The sequence below is a fragment of the Labrus bergylta genome, chromosome 1 (genome assembly GCF_963930695.1).
Source record: "Labrus bergylta chromosome 1, fLabBer1.1, whole genome shotgun sequence".
NCBI lineage: Eukaryota > Metazoa > Chordata > Actinopteri > Labriformes > Labridae > Labrus > Labrus bergylta.
The window spans coordinates 27,551,908-27,576,121 of NC_089195.1; the positions used below are offsets into that span (position 1 = coordinate 27,551,908).

Here is a 24,214-nt window from a genome sequence, read left to right on the forward strand (position 1 = left end):
ACAAAAGCCTCTGATGAAGACAACAAGCATTCTCCCCCCTTTCGCTCTCTTTTGCGCTCTCTCATTGGACTGTTGCTCTCCTCTGTTTCACTGTCAGACAGCTAGTTGAACATGGCAGCTCAGACACTTTTCTCATCTATAGCCCTTTGTGGTGTGTGTGTGTGTGTGTGTGTGCTCCAGTATGTTCATGTACGTGAACGCTCACATGTTTGTGTATAGCACAGAATCGCTAGTGTCTCTGCACTTGTAAGCCAGCGCCTGTGTATTGTATATTTTTAAGGCCTGTGAGTCTGTTAAAACGGTTCCTCTTGATCGTCCAAATGTCGTGATATGCACAACTTACTCAAACCCAATCCCTGTTATCTCTGTGAGACTTTGCATTTAAAAAAATAACCACAACGTTTGTTAAATACAACCAGCTACGCTAGTTACTCACTTATTTGTTTTAACTTGATGTATTTAAACTATTCATCAATGTCTAATATCAACATCAAATATACACAAATAAGTTTTCGCTTTTTGGGCTATTTATGCCTTTATTTTAGAGATAAGAGTGCATAAAGTCAGAGATCGGGGAGAGAGAGAATGGGGAATGACATCTGGGAAAGGAGCCACAGGTCAGATTTAAACCCGGGATTCCCACTTGAAAGACTTTAGCCTCCGCACATTAGCCATTAGGCTACCGGCACCCCTACAAATCTTAAATAACTTTATAACACAGAATGCTCGAGACTTTGTTTCTTCTATTTCTTGTTTAATACTTGCATGGCACCCAAAATATTAACAACTGAAATCCAACAAATGTTGTGTAAATCCCCTCGGGGCAGATGTGACTCAGGAGGTAGAGCGGGTCGTCTGCTAGGCGCCTCCTGTCCGTGTGCGCCTTGGAGAAAGTTGCAATAAAAGTGTGTTCCATTAACCTTTGAAAAAAAAGTTTGAAACTGATACTTATCTCTGTGAATGTTATTGCCTCCTTAAACTTTATTTTTTTTTTCCTATTCAAACTGAAAAGGAAACAAATAAGATTTTCGTTCCTCAAGAATTCCACGCAGGTGCACTTCTTTATCTTCAAATTAAGCTTGTTTTGTTTGTTGTAATTTTTTTTGTGTGTTTTTTTTGCAGTATTCATATGCTGCAGCAATTTCATTAACAAAAAAATGGGCAAAACAATTGAAACTTGTATTTCAACTTTTTGACCCTATAACTTATATAACAAAATCAGGAATTTAAAGTCCAAAATTGTCCAACAACAATATTACAAGACGACTACAAATTGCTGGAAGGAATTGTAAAAGTGACCATATGTTTGTGCTTTATTGTTCTGCTGTTTGCGCTGAATGTCTATGTCATCGTCTACACACAAATGCTTTCAAACACACACACACATTGTTGCCTATACACTGCATGCAGCTTGTGTGCCGCTGTCTACTTTTCATTTCTGGCTTATTGTCTCCTGCTAGCAGCGTGGCAGAAGTGGTTCTTGTAATGTGGAGGAAATGGGTGAACAGCCTCTCTAATTACACTTCACCCACTGACACTAATTTACATACAAACACAATCGCACTCCAAAACCAAAACCTTCATTATCTCTGGATCCCATTCTGTAGGGCATGATAATCTGGCTGTTATATTTCATTCAAGCTCTGTTTCTCAGCTGCACTGCTTAGTCATAACACTGACTGAGAGCCATGAGTAGGGACGTTTTCATTGAGACTGTCTCCCATGAAGGTCTAAAATGTTTCATACAGAGTAAGTGGTGAGTAAACGGAAACAGGGGTCCTTCCTCATTGCTCCTGGTTTATCATTGCATCATTTCCATGCCTCTTTGTTTGTTTTTAAGGGTCTTAAAGTTGTTCAAACCCACAATTGGCCTCGGCATCACCCGACAGCACAACTGCGTATCTGCCTTTTCTGTGTGTTAATACATTTGTCCACTCTCTCAAGCTCGCAGGACATGCACTCTCACTAAATAAGCTCTGTTGTTAGGTCATTACAATGTGAATGAGGGGACCCAGAGGCTCCTTTTGAGATGTGTGTGAGTGAGTGTGTGTCAGTGCAAATAGGTTAGAGAGATTGATGAACTAGTGAGAAGGCAGACAGGAACACCTAATCAACTTTAAAACACTGTATGATTGACAAGCTGGGCCTGTTTGATTGACACTCTGCAGAAGTAAGCCTAATGGGGCTGCTTCATGAACATTCATGAATGAGAGAATTTTGCATTTAGTCTTGTGATTGATACCATTCTTGATCATGTGAAAATGTATTTTTGTACAACAGCTTTAGCCAGGGTTGTTTTCATCATCCCTGTCTGTGTCTTTTTTTTTTTTTTTATCTTTGGCTACTACAACTAGCCTTTAGTGCAAGCAGCGCGCGAGAATCAGCAAGCAGCGCCATTAACTCGCACCGGTGGGTATCCGTGTGTGACATCCCTCAACCGACTTACACCAACTAACGGTCCGTGAGCTTTTACCGGGCCCGTGATCGCTGATGCCCGAGAAAGAGGCTGTTTGTGTCAATCAAACAGACCCCCTGCCCTCCCCATCTCTCCCTCCTTCCTCTGTCTCTGCCTCTCTCTCTCTCTCTCTCTCTCTCTCTCTCTCCCTCCCTCTCCTTCGCTCGCCTCCACTTGTGTAGGCGCTCTCTTTTAAAGCAGAGCATTTACGCACGGCAGTCAGTCGTTAACGGGCAGCCCGATAACGGTGCTCCTCCACCTAATCTCCACCTTAAAAGAGCAGAGATTAAGGGGACAAGTGAGCATAGCGGGAGACAGGAGACAGCGGGGGAGACGGGAGGAAGAGAAAGACAAGAATGATGAAAGGGGGGAGGAGAGCGGATCATTCCGGCTGCCCGCATCTGCTGCTCCAGTGAAGGGGTTAGACAGAGAGAGAGAGAGAGAGCGAGAGAGAGAGGGAGAGGCAAGGAGGACATGGCACAGCGCTTCAGCATCCACAACACACGGGAGTGGTGCGCCACCGAGACCGGAGCCCCGGACCCACCCGCAGCAGCTGCAGCCGCAGCAGCAGCAGCATCAGACTCACCGCGCTCCCGTCGCGCCTACTGCCCGAGAGACAGCGCCTCAGCCCCGGCCAGAGGTAAGTGGACGAGTCGATGTTGCAAACTTTAGCGGCAGAAAGCAGCACACGAACTCCATGGAAATGTGTTAGTTTGAGTTCATCGTTCAGACAGCTAATACTGAAGCCTGCTCGTGCGCACAGCGTCTTTCTTTCTCATCACAGATTCAATGAAACATTCATTCAGTTGTAGAAGAATATATCGCCCTTTGCTCCATTTTTGTGTATTTATAATGTTTATTCAGTTGTCTTATTTAGCCAACAATTGACAACGATTAAAAAAAAAAAAAAAAAAAAAAAAAAACTTTTAACAAAGATTGTAGTGATTCATAACAATGAAATTGTAGTAAATGTGAAAAACTGGTAGCCTGTTTTGAAGTTGACTACATCTTTTTTTCCAATGTATTTGTGTTAGAAGTTATTCAAGTTACATTTTACAAAGTTCATATAAAAACATTTGAAGACGTAGATTTTTCAAGCTTTCCTTTCGCACAATTTAGCTTTGTTGGGGGGGGGGGGGACTTCTAGTTATTTAAGGCACTGAGGGAAACTTCCACTTGAAGTGTCTTGTTTTCATCCAATTCCAGCGCCCTCATGTGGCTCCTAATACTAAGAGACCTGCAAGTATGTAGTAACAGGTTAAACCAGCACTCACCTATAGTTAAGGCAGACACCCAAGGATCAGAATTAGAATTTCAAAACATCAGGTTCAATTAACAAATCTTAGTTTTATTTTCAAGTCTGCACTCCTTTTTTTTTTAAAGTTCCACTGTAATAAGAAACAGTTTTTATGGTCTTATGAAACTCTAGAAACACAGTAAAGGTATTTGTCAGAATTAGTGTAGTTATGTAGACAACAAACAAATATGGCACATTTGTTAACATCTCTACGACTCTGTTTTGGCTGAAGCTGTTCAGAGTTATATTCCTGCCCTTTCTCATCTTACGGCTTCCCAGTGAAGAAATATGACTGGTGGTTCTTCCTCTATGACCTTCTCTTCGCGTGTGTTCTCTGAAGGCGAGGAACAAGGGGGGTGGGGGGGAAGAATGGGGAACGAGAGGAAAGACTATTGATATTCAAACAGATGGAGGGAGAGAAAGAGGGGGTGTGGAAAGAGAGAGAGAGAGAGAGAGAGAGGGGGAGAGTGAGGCGTAGAGAGAGAGAAAAGAGGGAGAAAGAGATGCTGTGGGATCTTTTCTTCTCCCTGGCTCCCGGCACATACATTAAGATGCTAATCCTGCTCTTTTTTGTCTCTTTCTATAATTCATTGCATTTTGTTCCTCTCTCTGCTCATTTTCTCCGATTCTCCCTCTCTCTCTTATTCTTACTTCTTTTTTTCTCTCTCTCGCTCTCTCTTGCTCTCCATTTCCTCTGTTCCGTCATCGGCTCCCCCCCAGATTAGTGCTCCTGGCAAAAAGGATTCCAACTCTAATTTTGTGGTATTTCAGATGATTAGGTTCAGAAATAGGACAGAAGTGCATAGAGTTTGGCGCAATTAGAGAAATTCTCTGCAGAGCTTTGTGGGACTGATTAGTTGTGCTCCAATCCACCTCCCCCCTATCGCACATATTAACACACAACCAGCTGTTGTTTATTCCTGAGGATTGACTTTTTGTGTTTGTTTGTGCCTTTAACCGGTGTGTCGCTTTGCGTGTGTGCATGTGCCAGAGGTTGGATAAGCCCTAAGGAAGCGAGTTGTTTTCAATCAGCTCTGTAGTTACCAGCTGTGCCCTCACAGTCCCTAGGGTGGCACAACCTAGGTACACACACACACACACACACACAGAGAAACAGAACTCAGCATACTTTTCAACCTTGCCCAACATATTCACTCTCTCTTTTCTCCTTGTCCCCTTTCTCTCTCTCTGCAGACATTAATCATCGCTCTCTGCCTTTCTGCATGTGAGTCCTCAGCTGGAAGCAGGGTACCTCGACTGCGTTTCTCATAAATGGAGACCTTTCTTCCCCGACATCTGGCGCGGCTTTCCTCTCCACCTGCCATGGTGACATGACACACCCCTGAGTGTCTTTGCCGCTTTTTTCTCACACAAAGACAATCTCATCAAAACCCCCCGAATCCTGAGGACGCACTCTTTTGAGAAACACAACCAACCCGTCTACGCACAACAACTCTTCTTCGCAATGACAGTGGCGGTGCGGTTCCGCCGCCACCTGCGTAGGCTCCTGCTCCTGCTGGCCTCCTGCTGTCTCCTCTCCCTCCTCCTTTCGGCGTACTTCCTGTTCACAAACTCCTCTCCCTCCATGCAGCTGGGACAATCTCCGGAACCTGCCTGTGCACAGCCTCTCTCCATGTCCCCGTACCATCAACTCCCGTACCCGTACCCTCCCAATCCCCCACACACCCACATCCACACTGACCCAGTGGTGCTGGTGCTGGTGGAGTCTCAGTACTCCCAGCTGGGTCAGGACATTGTGGCTATATTGGAGTCGGCACACTTTCAGTTCCGCATGGAGATTGCCTCAGGGAAGGGCGACCTGCCGCCGCTGACGGAGAAAGGCAGAGGACGTTATTCGCTCATCATTTATGAGAACTTGTTAAAGTATGCACATGCGGACACATGGAACAGACAGCTGCTGCATCAATACTGCACAGAGTACAGAGTGGGCATCATCGGCTTCTACCGCTCCACAGAGAACTCTCCTCCTCTACTCAAACTTCGAGGCCTCCCTCTGGTGCTTAGGACCAACCAGGCGCTGTGGGACTGCTGCGTGGTCTCCAGCTCACCTCTCCTCCAGCTGACCAAACCCGGCACGGATCGAGGGGCTTTACCAGGGGAGGACTGGACCTCCTTTTCCTCGAACCACTCGACATACCAGGCTGTGCTGCATGCGCGGGCCAAGGAGGGAGCAGGGGCAGGCAGCGGCGATAATCCAGGGCCTGGGTTTAGTCTAGGCCTCCAAGCCACTGTGGTACAGGACATGGGGCTCTATGACGGGGTAAGGAGGGTGCTGTTTGGCCAGGGACTGGGATACTGGCTGCACAAACTCATCCTGGTGGACGCCATCTCCTACCTCACAGAAAGGAAGCTAACTTTGGGTCTGGACCGGCACATACTGGTGGATATAGATGACATTTTCGTTGGGAAGGAGGGAACGCGCATGAACACAAAGGATGTAAAGGTAATTGGGATGATGGGCGTGTGAGTGTGTGGATTTCAGAGAGAGAAAGAAACCCCCGTCATGCATACACTCAACCAGACGTTGTCGGAGGGGGCGAGGTTTGTCACAATAGCAGATTTAAGAGAAAGAAAATGGTACAAGTAAAAAAAATCATCAACATGGATACCTGTTGCATACCACGGCAGCTATAAGAGAAGTCATAGGCACAGAATATTGGGTAATTCCTTGTTATTGCTATTTTTACCTAAAATTGAAAACAAACTCCTGCACACTGTCTCATTGCACACATTGATTGGTAACTCTGTGTAATTAAGGCCACATTGCTGTCACCTCCTCTGCTCCCTATCTGTCTGTAATAGTGCTTTCACACATTGCACGCTCCTGATAACTTATATTTTCGGGATGAGCTGCACGTGTAAACACAAACGGAACACAGGGTTTTTTTTGCGTGAACTCAGGATGAGCTGATGCATTATCTTATTCTCTACTCTTTTCCTGATCCTGTGAATATGTCAAACTACACAAGGCACTGATATACTATATGCCTATATAAATATAAAGGCAAATCCAAAGAATGACGCCCCCCCTTTCTTTCTTTAGTGGCAGCTGTGGGTTAAGAACATGACAAAAGATCCGGGTTTTTTTGTCTCAAAGCTTTGGTACTTCAAGATAATATTGACAAAAAAACAACAGAGATTGTATAATTTTAAATGTGTGGTATCCAAAAGTATCAAAGTATTGTCAATTTGGAAAACCTTAAGCTGGGCTGCATGGTTGAACGCAACATGTCTGGATGTGTTAACCCTGACTGTTCCAGCGTGCCCTCTAGGAGAAGTCTGTGTATGTCGGGCGAGCTGATGTGTGAACACATCAGGTAATAGTCTGGAATATTGACCACAAGTGAGTGGGTGGGCTGTCGTTTGTGCCTTCTGCTGCTCACTTTGGTTTGCAGCGTTAAGTTTTCTACTGTCTTATTTGTGGTGCAGAATCATCCTTAGACATTCTGCAGTGATTTAAACTCTAGAATCACAAATAGAGAAGAATACTCCTCCTGCATGCCACAAGTATTTCCAGTTCGGAGAGCGTGTCAAACACTGACACACTCTGCGGCTGAGAGGTACATGTGTGAAAGGTTTTTCAAGATAATGCATTGACCTGAGTGTTGTGCAATTGTCTGAAAATAGTCAGGGGTTCATGTGGGAAAGGAGCTGGATATAGTTTAAAGATGACTCATATTGGGTCAATGGTGATGGATTAGATTCTGTATTCTGTTATCATCTCATGAAAATAGTCATTAATGGAAAAAAAACATGGTTTACTTATTGCTGTGTGACGTTTTACTTAAAGAGCTTTCCCTCAGACTCGAGCTCAGGCATGTGTGCATCAAGTGGGTATTTTTTGGAAAGCTCATGTTATGTTGAGTGCGTGTTAATGGCTCTGTGTGTTGTGCACCATTGGCATATGTGTTGGGCTACAGCGCGAGGGTGTTTATCTCAAAGGGAGGTTTAAGCCAGAAGCAAAGAGGCCATTTAAGGGAACAAAGACGTGCAGTGAATGAGCGCAAGAAGAGAGGTGAGCGAGAGAAAGAGCGGTAGTGAATGAGCCAGTGAAAAGATGAATGGCACTTATTCCTCTTTTCCCACGTTCCTCCTCGAAGGGGAAACTAAAGGAGAGTCAGCCATGCAGCCCGCCTCTCAAGACAGCTATTGTTTCAACACACACGCTTGCATGAGCAAACACACACACACACACACACACAGAGGGGAAGTGCACCCAAACAGATGAAGTTTTTGCACACACGTATAAACTTTGGGAGTTTAACATTTTTTAAAAGGGGTTTACTGGAGTGTGGATGAAACGCTCGCTTCTGCACCAGGAATTTTGTTTGAAGACTGTGGTCACATTCTCCCGCTGCGTCCCCACTCAGGGCCATTGAAGAGAAACAAATTGTGTTTTGTGGGTTTTTCATGTGTGGCACATAGTGTGTATGTGTTTATTTGTGTGTGTGTGGCAGGGGGCTTAAAGACAGGTGAGATTTATGCGTCTCTGTTGCGCTGTTGCACGAGCTAAACCCTGAGGCGCCTGCCTGTCTCCCTGCAGCCACTAGAAATACATGATAGAGAAATGTGTGTGTGTGTGTTTGTGTTTGTGCATGTGTGTTTTCTGAATCACTACTTTAGATTAGAATGTCACTTTCCGTCTATGGCTGACACCTGTCCCGTCAGGCAGTGTGTCTGTGTGACTACAGCTTGGGGACGAGATGAGAGGAATGTGGATGTAGAGGGAAAAGAGGAAGGGCAGTGGGTACTGGAGTGGAGTGGAATCCCCCCCCCCGAATATAAAAAAGAGGCTTGTATCCTAAAAGCGCAAACGAGTGCGTATTCACGTACACCCACCACACACATACACATTCACAAAACGAGCACACAAGCCCACTCTAGTTTGAGTTTTCATTTTAAGTCTGCCTCACTCTTCAGCTTTGTAGCATAAATATACATGAGGATGAACCAGTGCCATAACAGAAAGACAGGAGATGGGGAGAGGAGGAAGAGGTGCAGAGCGGGAGATGGAGAGATACAGAGAGAGAGAGAGAGAGAGAGAGAGAGAGAGAGAGAGGGAGGGTCAAAAAAAGAGAGATTGATGCCGTTTAAAAATACACTCCTTCCACATTCTTTGCTCTCCTTCAGGATAGTTGGCAATTGTGGAGAGGACGACTAGAGGAAGCTAAACTGGAGGAAGAGAAAGGTGGAGTTGTGCACCTCGAGGGAAGAGCCAGTAGCTAAGTTTGTGATTTCAGAGAAACAAAACGCTGGAGGGAATGAGGAAGCAGAGGAGGGGAGGTGGAAGAGCAGGAAATATGTCGATTTGCATCCCTTCCCTTAGAGAAGATGAGCATCAGGTAGATCAGCCAGATTACAGTTTGATTTCATTGACCATCCTGTACGCCAAGTGAATCATGTGTTTCGATAATCATTTGCTACAACCACTTATTTTTATCAGTCTTAAATGGAAACGATTTTGTGGTTGCGGGGAGCTCCTACTTTGTGAATCCTGTTGATTACTTTGAAATGGGCTCCAACATGAAAGTCTTTCACTTCTTGCAAAGTGACATTGAAAAGCTGTTGAAAGGATGACTCATATTGGACTGACCATATGTCAAATACGCACATAGAGCTTTTGGTGAAGGTCACCACTGAAAAGATTCCTCTTCATTTTTGTTTTTGAACCAGACGACTGCGTGCAGAATACAAGGAGCTGTTTAATCAGGGAGTCAAAATGTTTGCACACTGTCTTAGTTTGAAATTAGGTCAGAACAGACTGATATTACAAAAAAAAACACAATAAACATCTGAGACCGAGCATGTTAGGTTTTTTATTTTCTATCTTCATTATTAGAATTATATTCTAGATGTTGTTGCAAACTGATTTAACAATGACAAAATACTCTGATTCTGATTCCTTATTCAGCACTCCATGATTATGTATGAAAATGTCAGTCACCTCCGTACTGTTTTCATTCAGAAAAAAGTGATCCGTATCACTGCATCAGAGTCTTTGTTATTGACCAATTAGCAGGACAAGGCCAGAGCTGTGTCAGTGTCAGAAATCCCTTCTTACCTCTGCAGAGCCAACATTCAATCTCCTGTGGCATTCTGAAGGAGAAGAAGAAGAAGAAGGGAGAGGAGGGAGACAGAGAGAAAGAGCCCAATTAAAATGCCTCCCTCCTTCACGCTGCACTCTTCATTAGTCTCACCCCACGAGTTCATCTGGTGACAAACAATACCTACACCCCCCCCCCCCCCCCCCCCCCCCCCCCCGTCCTCACACACACACACTCTCCCGCACACACAGCTGTATTTCCTCTATTAAAAATGATTCACAGGGAGACTCCCTGCCGATGACATTTCTCAAAATGAGGGATGATGCCAGTCAAAAAGTCCCATCAATGATCAAAGCGTGGCCGTTCTTGTGGGTTTTTTTTTTAATTCACGTGTGTAGGTTGCCTCCACATCTCTGCTTGGAGTGGCTGGTAAAAAGAGGTGTCCGACTGGCATCTTCAGATCCATTTTTATCACCTTCTTCCTCCTCTCTTCCCCCTCCCCCCTCCCCGCTCCAACTCATTGATCATATCTTTTATTTGTATTCTTCCCTAATCTCTCTCTCTCAAACCATTTCTCACTCTTTTCCTCCCTGAGGAGCTTTCTGAGGGGGTGTCATCTAAGTTGAGAGGACACACACTGATAAGCTAAAATGCATGCAACCTTTACGTTAGACGAAATATTAATCTTTTAATGAAACAAAATATTTGTGTGGCTTACTGTGATCCCAGCCGGAAGGCAAAGCTCTTCATATACCAGTCGATCTACGTTCCTCATGGTCATGAGCTCTGAGAAGTGACCGAAACAATGAGTTGGCAGATACAAGCAGCCGAAATGAGTTGGGCGGCTGGGCTAAGCCTTAGAGACAGGGTGAGGAGCTTGGACATCCGGCTAGAGCGTGGAGTAGAGCTGCTGCTCCTTCTCATCCAAAAGGAGCCAGCTGAGGTAGTTTGGGTATCTGATCAGGACGCCTCCTGGTCGCCTCCCTTTTGGAGGTTTTCCAACTCAGAGGAGACCCAGGGGTACACCCAGAGCTCGCTGGAGGGATTATACATCGCTTCTGTCCTGGAAGCACTTAGGCTTCCTCCAGGAAAACATTGCTGGGGAGAGGGACGTCTGGGGCCATCGCGGCCCGGCCCCCGGATAAGTGGAAGAAAATAGATGGATGTCTTACTGTGATGCATACATACTGCAAAAACTCTTATCTTACCAAGTTTATTTGTCTACTTATGAAATATCTCATTACACTAAATACAAGCAACTTTAACACCACAAATCCTGACGCACCTTATTTCAAGATATTAGAAGTAAAAAAAAAAAAAAAATGGCCTGCATTGCTTGTATTGAGTTAAACTAGCTGCCAACACAGCACAGAAAATTGTCTGGTGAAGTCTTTAAAATTAGATGTTATGTCTATATTTTTTCTTGCTGCACTGGCAGTCACTTTTACATTACAAACAATTTGGGCCCTATTTTTTTTTGTTGCTGGCATTAAATGAAGCTGTGTACCTGGACATGTCATGTAAAGTTCATGTTTAGAAAAGTATGAGTATTTGCTGAACCTGAAAATCAGAAAGAATCGGAAAAAATGAATATATTCTTTTCTTTGTTTCTGCTAGTTTAATTGACCAATGACGCACTCGTGGTCTCTTCAGGGGAAATCACCTGCACTTTGCTCATTTTATAATGTGGCAGTCACTCTGTGGCAGTGACCTTTGAATGACCTGAATGAGACTGAAACCTGTGTTTTCCTACCACAATGAAGCCGTTGACTTCATATCAATACCCTGTTTTCTGTACTTTTCGAAGACAATCATTACTTCTACATCGCCTAATATGACATAAAAGTGCTATATTAACCTTATAACAATACGAATAGCCTTTTCTATCACCTCACTCAGTTGCTATGAGAAATGCTAAAGTGTGATTTCATGTCCTAAAGATCACTTTGGTCTGGCTGCGACCTAAAGCTGAAAACAAAAAAAGGATTTAAACAAAATTGGTAATACTTAAAGTTCTTTTCAGACTTCTGGCTTAGCAGTGTGGAGTTTATTGTGCAGTCCTACTTAGAGTTAATCTTTAGGCCTAATTAAGTGTGGTGCATTTCCGCAGCTAAAGTCAATGGCATTGAGCTTCTTATCTTTTTATGACTTTGCCAAATTGTATTACACCAATAATGAAGTATACATGAAGTGTAGAGAAAACATCTGAAAACCAGAGCAGAGAGATGAGGAGAGAGGAGAATAGGAGGCTCATTTTCGTTTACAAGAGGCACACAGATTTCTTGTCAGACCACATGATTTATTTAATACATGGCAGGGCTGGCACGCTTGCAAGCGAGAGTCTTAGATGTCTTTTTTTTTTTTCTCTCTCTTTAAACGCAAAAGTTGCAGGTAGAAAAGAGAGAACAAGAGATGGCATATAAAACGAGAGAGAGAGGCTTGTGTATCGCTTCCAGCATGATGCTTTCTGACATCTGCTCTCATTCATCTTTCCTGATCTGGACAGGGGAAAATTATCACAGGCAGCCCTGCAGGGAAGGAGATGTTTTACAGTTTGGATATTAGAGAGAAAAAAGGGGCTGATAAATGTTGTGTGTCAGATTTAATTGTAATGTTTTTTTCTTTCTTTCTGACATAAATACAAGAACGGTGTCATCATCATGAATACTCTAAAGAAAGCATCTGTGGAGAAGGAAATTATCTTAATAACTTTTCGGTTTAATTAACAATATTTTTTTTTTGTCAGCGCTCTTGATTTTACTCCAGACTCACTCTGAGAGCGTGGCTGCGTGCCATGCATTTTCCTCCACAAAAAAATGAGGCAGGTTTTTGCGGTCACAGCAATCACTGAAACTCAAAATCCTTGAGGTGCTGCCAAGTAGAATTTAGCGTAAGTAAAGCGATGCCAAAGCAATCACAAGTACCTTGGATCTGTAAATGCAAAGTGAATAGATGATTTTTGTGAAACGTTCCAATATTAAAAAAAAAAAAAAGCAACAGTGACTTGAATCTGACAAGCGAGACTGAAAGTGAGACAGAGCAGGGAAGAGTAAGCAAAAGAAGAAGACTGGCGTTTACTGTTAAAGTGCTCCTCCTGCTCATCAAATAGAGATGCCTGACCCAGTTAAATTTGCTGGTCTGGTTTTCACATTACATGCACAAGTACACAGAGACTTCACATGCACTCGTGTAGATGAATCAAGACCCTTGACCTTCTTCTGCACCAAAAATTGAACCCGGCGTCTTTATTTTTCTTCTTCTTGCCAACCCTGTTTCAAATCTGTCTGCACATGAAAAGCCACTCGCAAAATTATTTAATAATGACTTCAGTTATTGAAGATGGCCCAGCATGGCTTAAGAGAGGAGACGAAAAGAACAGAAACAGTGCAAAGGCGAGGATGACAGAATGGGGATAGATTGGAGAGGTGGTTGGTGTAAAGGGTTTGTGAAAAGCACTGAATGCCAGCTGTCCAGATGCCTGTCTCCCATCTGTTTGAACCCCAACATCTAGTTGGCACCTCACCCAGTGCTTACCACGCACACGTGCAAGAACGCACACACACACACACACACACACACACACATGTTTACACACACTGTGGCTCTCAAGTACACAGAAAACAAACTGGCATTACTTCTGACACCAGCAATGTTAGGCAGCTGTGGGATTGGGCACAGAAACGAGAGCTATCGCTAACCGCTAATCACAGTGTGTGTTTACCTTCATCGCCAGGATTGTCAAGATCTCCCGCGTGCTACATAGTCCCTCCTCCTGCTAATCCAAATCCCCCCTTCTTTCTTTAAAGTATCTCTTATGGCCCATTTAAAAAACCAGATCCAGCTTTGAGCTTAGTAACAGTGGACAGATTGGCTCCATATTGTTTAAAGCCCTCCATTCTCCCAGATCTGCTGCCGTCACACTCAGACAAACAGCAGGAAGGGACCTCATCGCCCGTCAGAGTCAGTTTAAGTTGTTTTTTTTGTCATTTACATAGTGAGTGTCCCTGCCAAAGAAATGTACTCTCAAAGTTTTCACCTACAGTTCTGTCTCCTCTTGACAATGTATGGATCTCCCATAGCCATGAGAAGAATAAGGTTTTTCTCACAGCGTGACTTTGAGGGGAGTTAACCGCCCACGATTGTGGTTCACTCAGGTGTTAACAAACATCCTGTCATTATCGCTGGATGTGGTATCCTGGTGCGGTTGTGTATAATGTGCAGGTTTTACTTCTCTTAAACATCTGCTCAAAGATTGTAGGCCAACCACTCCAGAGACTCGGATGAGTCAGCCTGCTATAAAAACCTGCTAACGTCGCTGTCCCTGACCGTAACCATGCTCTGAGCAGATCATTTAAACGACTACCATCAAACCTGAGACACAGGGTCCCGTGTTTTAATAAGGTCAGACTGAAACACTCCACATTACAACAGTCAATCCTAACATTTTATATGTGGCTGAATCCCAGATCAACGTGCGTTGAAGGCTTCTGAATATTTGTTTGGTGTTTAAATGTTGTCTCTAATGTTTCTGTATCTTTATATCGTGTCTTCATTTTTATGTTGCAAATTGGAGCAAACTGTGATGCAAGAAAGACTCGATGACTAAAAGTTCAATGAATCAATCACATCTTGTTTGGGTTTGTGACACACCTGGCAAACAAACCTTATCTCAGTTGTCTGAGGAATTTCTAAATCGGACTCTCACACAGTGACTCTCTATGGATGCTTGTAAAAGCCGGGAGGTAACCGTTAGGAGAGTATCCACCTGTCGAAGGCTGTTAAACTTACAGTGTATTTCTTCAGAGCTAATTGTCTGATGGTTGAATAGCTCTTTAAACCCACCCACCCATGAGTGGATCACGCCTTTCTATCATCCGATTGGAGGAGCTGTGTCCGAAAAACTTCTGTAACTTTCCAAAACCAACAATCTGACATTCACATGCAATTTATGATGCCATTAGCCAGCTGTGCAGGAGGCAGTGAAGAGCCCTGCTTTGAAATGATCCCAATTACCAACCCTTTGTCTCTCTTTTATCTTCTCTCTTTAAAAATATATTCCCATGTGTCCATTAGAGGTGGGGAAAAAAAAATCGATTTATGTAAAAAAATCGAGATTCTTATCTTCTGAGATTTTAAATAGAATCATAACTTCCAAAAATCAAAAAAAAAATTATTAGGCTAATAAGTCACTCCCTGCTAAGTGCTAAGGCTAGCTCTTTAACTCAGTAGAATGCCAAATGGAGCAGCAATAAATTCAGCAAGTCTCAAAAAAAAGACTGGAGTAGATCCTGAAGTATGTATTAAATCAAAAATAGACTTTGCATCTATGGATCCAGAATCGTTTTGAATCGAAAATAGATTCTGAATCGAATCGTGGCCCCAAGAATCAAAATCGAATCGTGAGACACCCAAAGATTCCCAGCCCTAGTATCCATGTTATATAGTGTTTTCCCTCTCTATAGGAGACTTAACTTTGACTGTGAGCCTTCATGTATGTGTGGTCGGCCTAAACATCTCCTTGTCCTACAACAAGGGTCAAGAAGATATAGAAGTAGAATATACCCATAACCTTCCTGCTATGACTAACACAGAAAGGATGTTGACGAAGTCTGAGTACGTTAAGATTTCACATGATAAAGAAACCATGAATAAAATTTAGAAAAGTCACCTGAAATTTGAAGTTGATATAAAAACACCACGCTTAGATTAGAATATATTTATCATAATAGTATATTTGTCACTTATAAAAGTTTGAGTTAATCAAAGTTACCACACACTCTACTAAACCCCTGAAGATCATTGAACAAATATCAAGCAGGTTAAAATAGTAAAATCTAGCAAAGTGTAAAGACATTATTATCTTTTTAAGCAGTAAATAATTCCTCTGTAGTGTGCCACTTTAATCTTCTCCAGCTTTATAAAGTGAAATGAAAGAGAGGCTAAACTGTACGGCGTATCTATTAAATGCTGTCTGTTAAACCAAATGCTTCTTTTGAATGGTTTGAAAACTTCTTTGCAGAGGCTTGAAGCCTGCTTGACGCAGCTGATCCATCTCGGTGACTAATTTGTGGCCTGGGAAAGTTTCATAATCAGTCTTGGGGGGGTTTTGAACATCTCCTCTTGTAAAGATGTAGCTGCTGACTAACACCTCTTTTAATGCCAGAAGTCACCAAGCTCATTTGCTCTGCACTTGTTTTTATTTGGACTTGGGTGACATAGTGTCCACAAATTCAGCACCAAAATAGACTTATAAACTGGGATTACTCCCTAATAAAAGATTACCTCCTGAAGACGGACAAAATGAAGTTAAGGGGGCCAAAGGATGTGAGACCACCTCCTTGGAAAGATTACTAACATTGTCTGCAGAGCTCTTCTATTTCCTGCTTTGGATATTAGATCCCAGAATACAGATGAGCTGTTTAAACTAATATACGGCGCACCAGGACACATACCTACACAGACTCACACAGAAACAAACACACACGTTAATAATGCATTTCAACCAAGTGCATCGGGGAGGGAATATTGAGTTACAATGCAAAGCACTCAGCTACAAACTTAATTTAATGCTTAAGCCTTTGTATCCACATGTTTGAATGTGTCTGTGTGTGTGTGTAAGATGTAGAGGATGTCAGAAGAGAGGAGACAGGAGATCAGATTAGGGAGCAGTGCACATCTGTCAGCATGCAGCCATCTTCAGCACCATTAGATTAGAGCTAATGAAGACACTCTGTGCATGTGTCTGTATATTTGTTAGTTTGTGACGCACAAACACACACACACTCTCATACAGGACAAGACATTCTGCCTGGAAGTGAGTCTTTGCTCTGACATCGGCTGCTCAGGTCTTGTAAATCAGGTGGGGCTCCTTGGGATCGATTAAGAGCAGCATGACAAAGATTGTTAATAGAGTCGTGGCACATTGCCCCAATCGAGAAAGATGAAGAGGATTTTAAAAGTTCCATAAATAAACAAAATATTTGTGTTGGAAACAAATGGCGAAGGAGTGCAACGGTAGCAGGAAGACAAGGGCGAGAGAGTGCACAGGGAGAAAAAAACAAGAGTGAGAGAGTTATAGAAAGAGAGAGAGAGAGAGAGAGAGAGAGAGAGAGAGAGAGAGAGAGAGAGAGAGAGAGAGAGAGAGAGAGAGAGAGCGATATTTCCTCCATGCTGCTTCAGCCTTCCTTTCAAATTAAAACAGCCCCGTCTCCTGAGAGTGTGACATTTTCACGGAGTAAGGCGAGGGAGGGAGGGAGGGAGGGAGAGATGGAGGTTCAGAGAAGGGTGGGGCGGGAGACGACTGGGGGAAGAGGGGGGCAGAGAGGCGGCTGCAGGTTTCTCAGAAGCAGGAAGATGGAAGAATAGAGGGAGGTTGAGAGAGAAAGTAGACAGTAGCAGAGGAGGAGGAGGAAGAGGGGGAGAGGGGAAGGAGGAGGAGAGGGGGTGGGGGGATGAAGGGTTTCATTTGGTAATGTTAGGGACTGACGGAGAGAGCGATGAGGAGGGAGGAGTGTGTGCGGGGGTTATTAGTCCGGCCTCCAGAGGCTACTAATGCACTGACCTTCATTAACTCGCATTACTGTCGGTGTGTGTGACTGTGTGCGCAAGAGTGCAACTCTCTTTAGTTAACACTCATTACAGTGTCTTTGTTTAAAGGCCAGTAAACTAATGAAGTCATTAAATAAGTGCAGGAAATCCTGATTCAAGTATTGAAAGCAGAGACTGAGGCAACTTTAAGGACAGTGACATCAATGGGAAAAATGTAGAGAAAGAACAGAGAAAAAAACAAAACACTGGAATATTTTATTTATCCGTCTGTGTCTGTCTGTCCGTCTGCAGGCTCTCCTCGACACTCAGAAACAGCTGCGTTCTCAGATCTCCAACTTCACCTTCAACCTTGGCTTCTCTGGAAAGTTTTACCACACAGGTTTGTTCTGTTTATCTGATTTTACACCAGTTCAATACAAAGCACTTGCTTTAGGATGCCATGGAATGAGTGTAAAAAAGTATAAAAATGTTCAATTTTTTTCCTTGTTTCCTTGTTTTTTTTATTTTACATGTGGCAATTGAACTGAAACAAACATCATGAAATTTTGAAAGAACATGGCACCCCACCAAAAAAAAAAAAAAAAAAAACTCTTGTTAACTCTGGCAAGATAACCTTAATAAATACATGGAGGCTGGAGCTGCCTGCTCCCCATAGAGGAAAATAAAAAAAAACAATCCTTGGATTCTGTTCAGCACTGTAGCCCGGCTAACCGAGAGTCACATCTCCATTGACACGTATTCCATTAAATCTCAGCAGTAATGATTTCATGAGTCATCTTTAATGATAAAGTGATAAAGATTAGAGACAAAATTAGTAACCTCCTGCCCTCGACTGATGGGGATCTATCTTCAAACATTGAAACCATAGAAACTGTTGCTAAACCTCATATTTACTGAGACTGTTTCTTCCACTAATTGACCTTCCTCAAGTGAAGTCAACAGTTTCTTCCGCTCTCTTTCACTGCTACAACCGTTAATAACAGTCGTGCTTTTATAATCACTGTCATAATGCTAATGTTAATCTTAGAGATGCTTAACTCCAACTGGCTTAACGGATATTAAGGGGGAATATATCTATCCTCTCTATATTATCATCTTTGTAGCAGTAATGGCTCGTATTAGACCTGTTGATGTTATAATTACTGAGATCAGTCTGTCATAGTGTTGCTGTTCCTGCTACTAAACATACTTTAAGATCAGATCAGATATCTTTATTGTCACTGTACAGAAGTACAACGAACCACTGTTGGAGCAAACGTGTAGATGCTTAATATCAGTTACATGAAGAAATGTACAAATACTAAAACAAAAATAAACAATGAATAAACCCAAATATACAAAATATTAACCCTGCCAATACATAGATGTTTATTTTTTTGTGAAATATAATTCAATAATTCTGTCTGCCTGTGAAAAAAATGACTTTTTGTGTCTACTGTTACTTGATAAATATTGCTTAAAATAATATATTATTAAGTGTTTTTCTTATAGTGGATTCATGCTGGGTTTCTCCAAACACTGTAATATGACAAAGAACAAAAAAACCAAAAGAATAATGTCTCGACTGGCTTCTTTTTAAAGTGTCATGAGATAAGATTAGTAATGAATTGGCGCTATACAAATCAAAATTGAATTGATTGGGTGAAAACGGGAAAGGTTTTGATCTTTGGATGAAATGCATTGCCTTTGTTAAACCAGAGCTGCCCATGCATTAGACATTTATTTTAACATATGATTACAGTATGTTTTATGGTATATTGACTTTCCCTTTGGCCTTAAAAACTACAGTTTTAACACAACATGATACCATTATTAGTGTCATGTTTAAGTGTAATGATAAAATTAAGGTAACGTTTCTATTACGAACCTCCCACAATCCATCTATTGAAAGGAAAATGTTCATCATGCCTATCATAAACATCATATAAAGGGAGCTTTATCCGTTGTATTGAGATGTGACTCCGTTTAGGAATATAGCTTATCATTATGTAGAAGTGTATTCAGCAATATTTGATATATTTTTATCTTTATATATCGCCCCAATTCATAGCAAACGTTAACTCAAGAAACGTCACAAAAGAGCAGGTTCAAGACCTCACTCTTCATTATATTATCTACAAAGACCCGACATTAATCCATCATAGCAAAGATACAGTAGCAAGGAAAAAAAGTCATTTTCCTTTTAATCCCGAGGGGTAGTTGTGTTGGCAAATCTGTGCCACATTAACAAAAGTAATAACTGTGAAAAATAAAGCAAAAATAAATCAAAAATCTGTGGCGCACTGACAATGATACAGGCGAAAGGCGTTGTTCTCTCACAATAAAATACAATAAAGTTATTTTCAGTGCGCCACAGATTTTTGATTTATTTTTCATTGTATGTTCCTACAACCTGTACAGCTGAGATCGTACAGGCAGTGCACGGCGTACCCTGTTGGCCATTTAGAATAGCTAATAACTGGTTGCATTAGCTGTCATTGCCACAACATGTAAACAAAATGTTTCACAGTTTAAATACAGACCATTTGTTTTTATTACAGGATATACATTCCTGTTGTGAATCTACACATGCGACACAACATAAGAAAATACCAGTTACTTTGTAGTGATAGTAGTATTAGTGGTCTTTAATGGTGTGAAATGAATGGTGTGTTACTGTGAGACAAAGGCATTTAGGTATGCACATTGACGTTTAATTCACAGGGAACAAAAAATGTCTTTGAATAAACCAAAGAAAGACCGTAGCACCTGAAGGCAGCACTAATGAAACGACTCCTTTTCAATGTCACTCTGCCTCTGGATCGTTAAGGTACAAAGTAATGATTATACAGGCATATTTGTGAGGTGTTGACATACTGCTCTGCATTACAACACTACACTATGTTGTGACAGCAAGGACACATATTATTGATTGTCTAGTTAAAGTGCACCAGGAGAACAAAGCATCGGGTAACACAGAAGAAGGTGAGACATAATTAGAATTAGAATCAAATAGAGAACAGAACATATTGCCTTAGCATCTGTCATTGCTATGGCATCACATTTCCATCACCATGGTATTTGCCGGTACCTATTTAAAGCAACAGGACCTTAAAACAACTCAGTTGCTTGGTGATGCTTCATTTCCAACCCTCGGAGAAAGTAGAAAGTTTTGAATGTGCTCCAAAGCTGCATGTGTGTGTGTGTGTGTGTGTGTGTGTGGAGTCATATATTTATATACATTCAATTATTTGTCCTTTTGTCCTTGTGCGTGTGTGTGTGTACCTGTGTGTGTGCAGGCACAGTTGAGGAGGATGAAGGAGACGATCTGCTGCTGAAGTACGTGGATGAGTTCTGGTGGTTCCCCCACATGTGGAGCCACATGCAGCCTCACCTCTTCCACAACGAGTCCTCACTGCTGGAGCAGATGGTCCTCAACAAGGAGTTTGCTCTGGTGAGAGGCACGCACGCACACACACACACACACACACACACACACACACACATTCACACGCCAAATCAGTCACACACATTTCCTGCAGCTGTCAAGTTTGTTCTTGCTTTCTTTTTTCCTGTGTCCTTTTAATCATGCTCGCTTCCCATGATTGCATTTCCTTCAAGGACGTCTGTCGTTTGTTAGTTATTGTTATTTTCTCGCTGCAGCACATTAGAGACATGATGTTTTGCAAGGCACGTAGCTGGAACTGTTCTAAGTGGTTTAATAGTAATCAGTGGCTGTAAATACATTATTGCAAATTCTCCACATGTTTTAAGGGCTGGATAACATTCACTTGAAATGTTGTTGTCTCCACTTCTGGAAGATTGACATCATTATTCAACAGGTCACCTTCAGATGTTTTTTTTCTTGGACTGTGGTTTCACGTGTGTCTTAAGTCCTTTTCACATATGCACATTTCTGGAACATTTCAGGACTGTTTTCCTGAATTGTTCTATCACACATATCAATCAAAGCAGGACATTTTCCCTGTCGGATGGGGAGGAAGGGGTCCTAGGAGGCGAGACATGAAGGAAAAAGGAGGCTGCTGAGTTAACCGTAACTAAGATCATGATATAACAACAGAGTCTGACGCTATGAGCCTTGATATCAATGCTGATAGTAAACATATGTATTTATGGTATAAACAAAAGAGTGGAAAAGAACACTGACCACAGAAAAGATTATGAAACGGCTTTATTATGTGCATGATGATCACACCGGTTCCATAAACGTCATCATCATTCTCGCCCCAATCACAAGTGATGAATTTTCCAGAACATTTCCTGCTGCGTTGACACGTCGGCTCACTCCAACTTCTTTACACATTTGACTAAAGGGGCTGGCAGGAAAAATTCCAGATGAAGTCGGGGGGGAAAATGTTGGACATTTGAGTTCACACATGCAGCTCACCCTGACAGTTACAGGACAGTTTTAGGAGTTCATTTCATGTGTGAGGAGAGCTTTAGATTCTACATGCTAGCACTCTAGGTAAGTCATATAAATGTATTGACAAAATATGTCATTCTTATGTTGATAAAAAAAAAACAGAATCAGGGTGGATTTATATTTTTCATAAAATATTTATGAATTCAAATTCGCTGCATATGAACATCACTAACATCCAGCCAATGGGTTGCACTTCTGTAAGCACGAGCTATAAGAATACTTTTATTGTGTCTACTTTTTTGCTGTACTAATTTTATAAAAACAAAACAAGCAAAGTGTTACGTCCCTATCGGGCAGCTATGCTGCTATTTTAATGGGCACACCTGAGCCCTGTTTAACGCCTCCCGTTTAATCGGAAGTCCGCAAGGTCGAGTGCCTTTGTTCCTCTGCTCTGCCTTGTTTTTCCTGTGCATTTGTCAATAAGTGTGTGTGTGTGTGTGCGTGTTTGCGTGTGCGTGTGTGTGAGTAGTTGGAGATGATTTGTATGACCGCACAAACATGATTCAGTTGGGCGGGGTGAGGGGGTTTGGGTGGGGTGGTGGTGGGGGGGGGGGGGGGGTCATGTTGTTGAAGGTGAGTGTGATCATAAAGTGCGATCCCTAACCTCTATTTTACACACACACACACATCTAGTCTCCACTCGCTCATCCCCTGACCGCTGATGCTTCGCTTTGACAGTGTGTGTAGGTGTGTGTCAGAACGAAGGACAACACCATCAGTCTGCAAGATGCACCCGGCAACCATCCACCCTCACAATCCACCACAAACACATGCTCACACAAAATATATCTATTTTTTTTTTAATTTTCCACCCCTGAAGGCCAGCATCATAACAAACAACACAAAGCATGTGCTTCTCCTACAAGGTCGGACCGTGTGTGTGTTTATGTACCTACATGTCTTCTGCCTTTCGGAGTCGTGTGTACGCTATAACTTCAGCGTTTTATGTATACAACCCTCACATATGTGTCTGTGACCTCCGCCCTCCAGGAGCACAACATCCCGGTGGACATGGGCTACGCCGTGGCACCCCACCACTCGGGCGTCTATCCGGTTCACCTGCAGCTCTACAAGGCGTGGAGGCGTGTGTGGAACATCCAGGTCACCAGCACTGAAGAGTACCCCCACCTCAAACCTGCCCGCTACCGCAAGGGCTTCATCCACAACAACATCATGGTGAGATGACAACATTGTTGTAATCGCGCGTCCATGCAAAGCATTGCTGCAAGCGTACACAGATGCAAATGTGCTCATCCATAAATGCTCTTTGATCTATCGACATTTCTCTGCACATACATGGAAATTGATTAGCACCTCTACAACTCACTGCAGGATATTCAGTATTGAACATCTTGTTTTTTTGTGTATGTAGCAAAAAAGTTCTGCAAGTCTCCGTTTTTAAATGTTTTTCAAGGGAAACATCTCCATGATTATTTCATATATTGCTTGACTTTTTGTTGTTTTGATTCCTGTCCCTGCTTTTTTTTTTTTTTTTTTTTTTTTTTTTTTAATCTCAGTAGGGCTTGGGATAGTAATAATTTAGTGAATGTTTTTTTCACAGCTGGTGGTTGAGGGTTTCCCAAGACACAAGTCACTGTTGCTACTGTGTGTGAATGCACTTAGAGTAATATGTTGGCCCGGCAGACAAAGCATAAAAGCATAGATGTGTTTTTTATGTCTCACAAAAGGAAGCGAGACAGGTTCGTCAGCTAGCCATGATAAAAATATCATGACGAGGTGCATATTTGAGGATTTTATGTTTTATTTTTTTGTAACCTGCAACAAAAAGAAACATTCATCAAGAATAGGTCCTGAATCAAACCTAACATTTTAAGCACGTTGAGCTGTGTCTGTGCCGCAGGGAGGGGAAATGATTTGCTTAATTCGTCTGACTGAAATTAAAACCATGAAATGTAAATTCTTCGAGCGGCTAAATCAAAGGGAGCTTTAAAATGCAGATTCATTAAATCAAAAGAGTCTGTTTGTATCTGCTGTGTCCTTTTATCTCACTTTGAAAAGCTGTTTTTTTTTTTTATCTACTGTCTCTTTGTTCAAATAAGTGTTTGCTGAATAGTAAACTGTGTGCTGATTGTTTCTTGTGGTCCTAAACAGAAAATCAATGATTCTCTGCATAGTGTGTGACCGGTATGTGTGTGTGTGTGTGTGTGTGTGTGTGTGCGCTTGTGTGTGTGCGTACCTATATGTGTGTGGCATATGAATTCCTTTGACCCATGTCTCACCATAGCAAGCACGGCTCCATGTTGATTAAATATTTAATGGCTTCCTAATGCGGCCAAAGGGGTGAGCTGTGCTATGTGTATTCATGTGTGTGTGCATCTGTGTATTTGCAGGGTGTGTGTTATTGTACAATAATCATCAGTCACTGAACTGTTTAAGACAGCAATACAATAAGACTCTTGTCCCCC

General features: G+C 42.3%; 1 protein-coding gene across 2 annotated transcripts in view; it reads left to right on the forward strand.

The window, feature by feature from the left end:
* Nucleotides 1-2,634: 2,634 nt before the first annotated feature.
* The window catches only part of ndst3 (N-deacetylase/N-sulfotransferase (heparan glucosaminyl) 3), a 46,767-nt gene continuing 25,187 nt past the window's right edge, over nt 2,635-24,214 (forward strand). Inside the window, exons 1-5 of one of the 2 annotated variants that reach the window (XM_020647322.3) lie at nt 2,635-3,095; nt 4,947-6,216; nt 17,657-17,744; nt 20,644-20,798; nt 22,779-22,964. In XM_020647322.3, coding sequence (XP_020502978.1) covers nt 5,218-6,216; nt 17,657-17,744; nt 20,644-20,798; nt 22,779-22,964 — 1,428 coding nt within the window. In that variant the 5' untranslated portion in view covers nt 2,635-3,095; nt 4,947-5,217. The remainder of the gene's footprint in view (nt 3,096-4,946; nt 6,217-17,656; nt 17,745-20,643; nt 20,799-22,778; nt 22,965-24,214) is intronic. The other variant, XM_020647323.3, reaches the window with a different exon arrangement.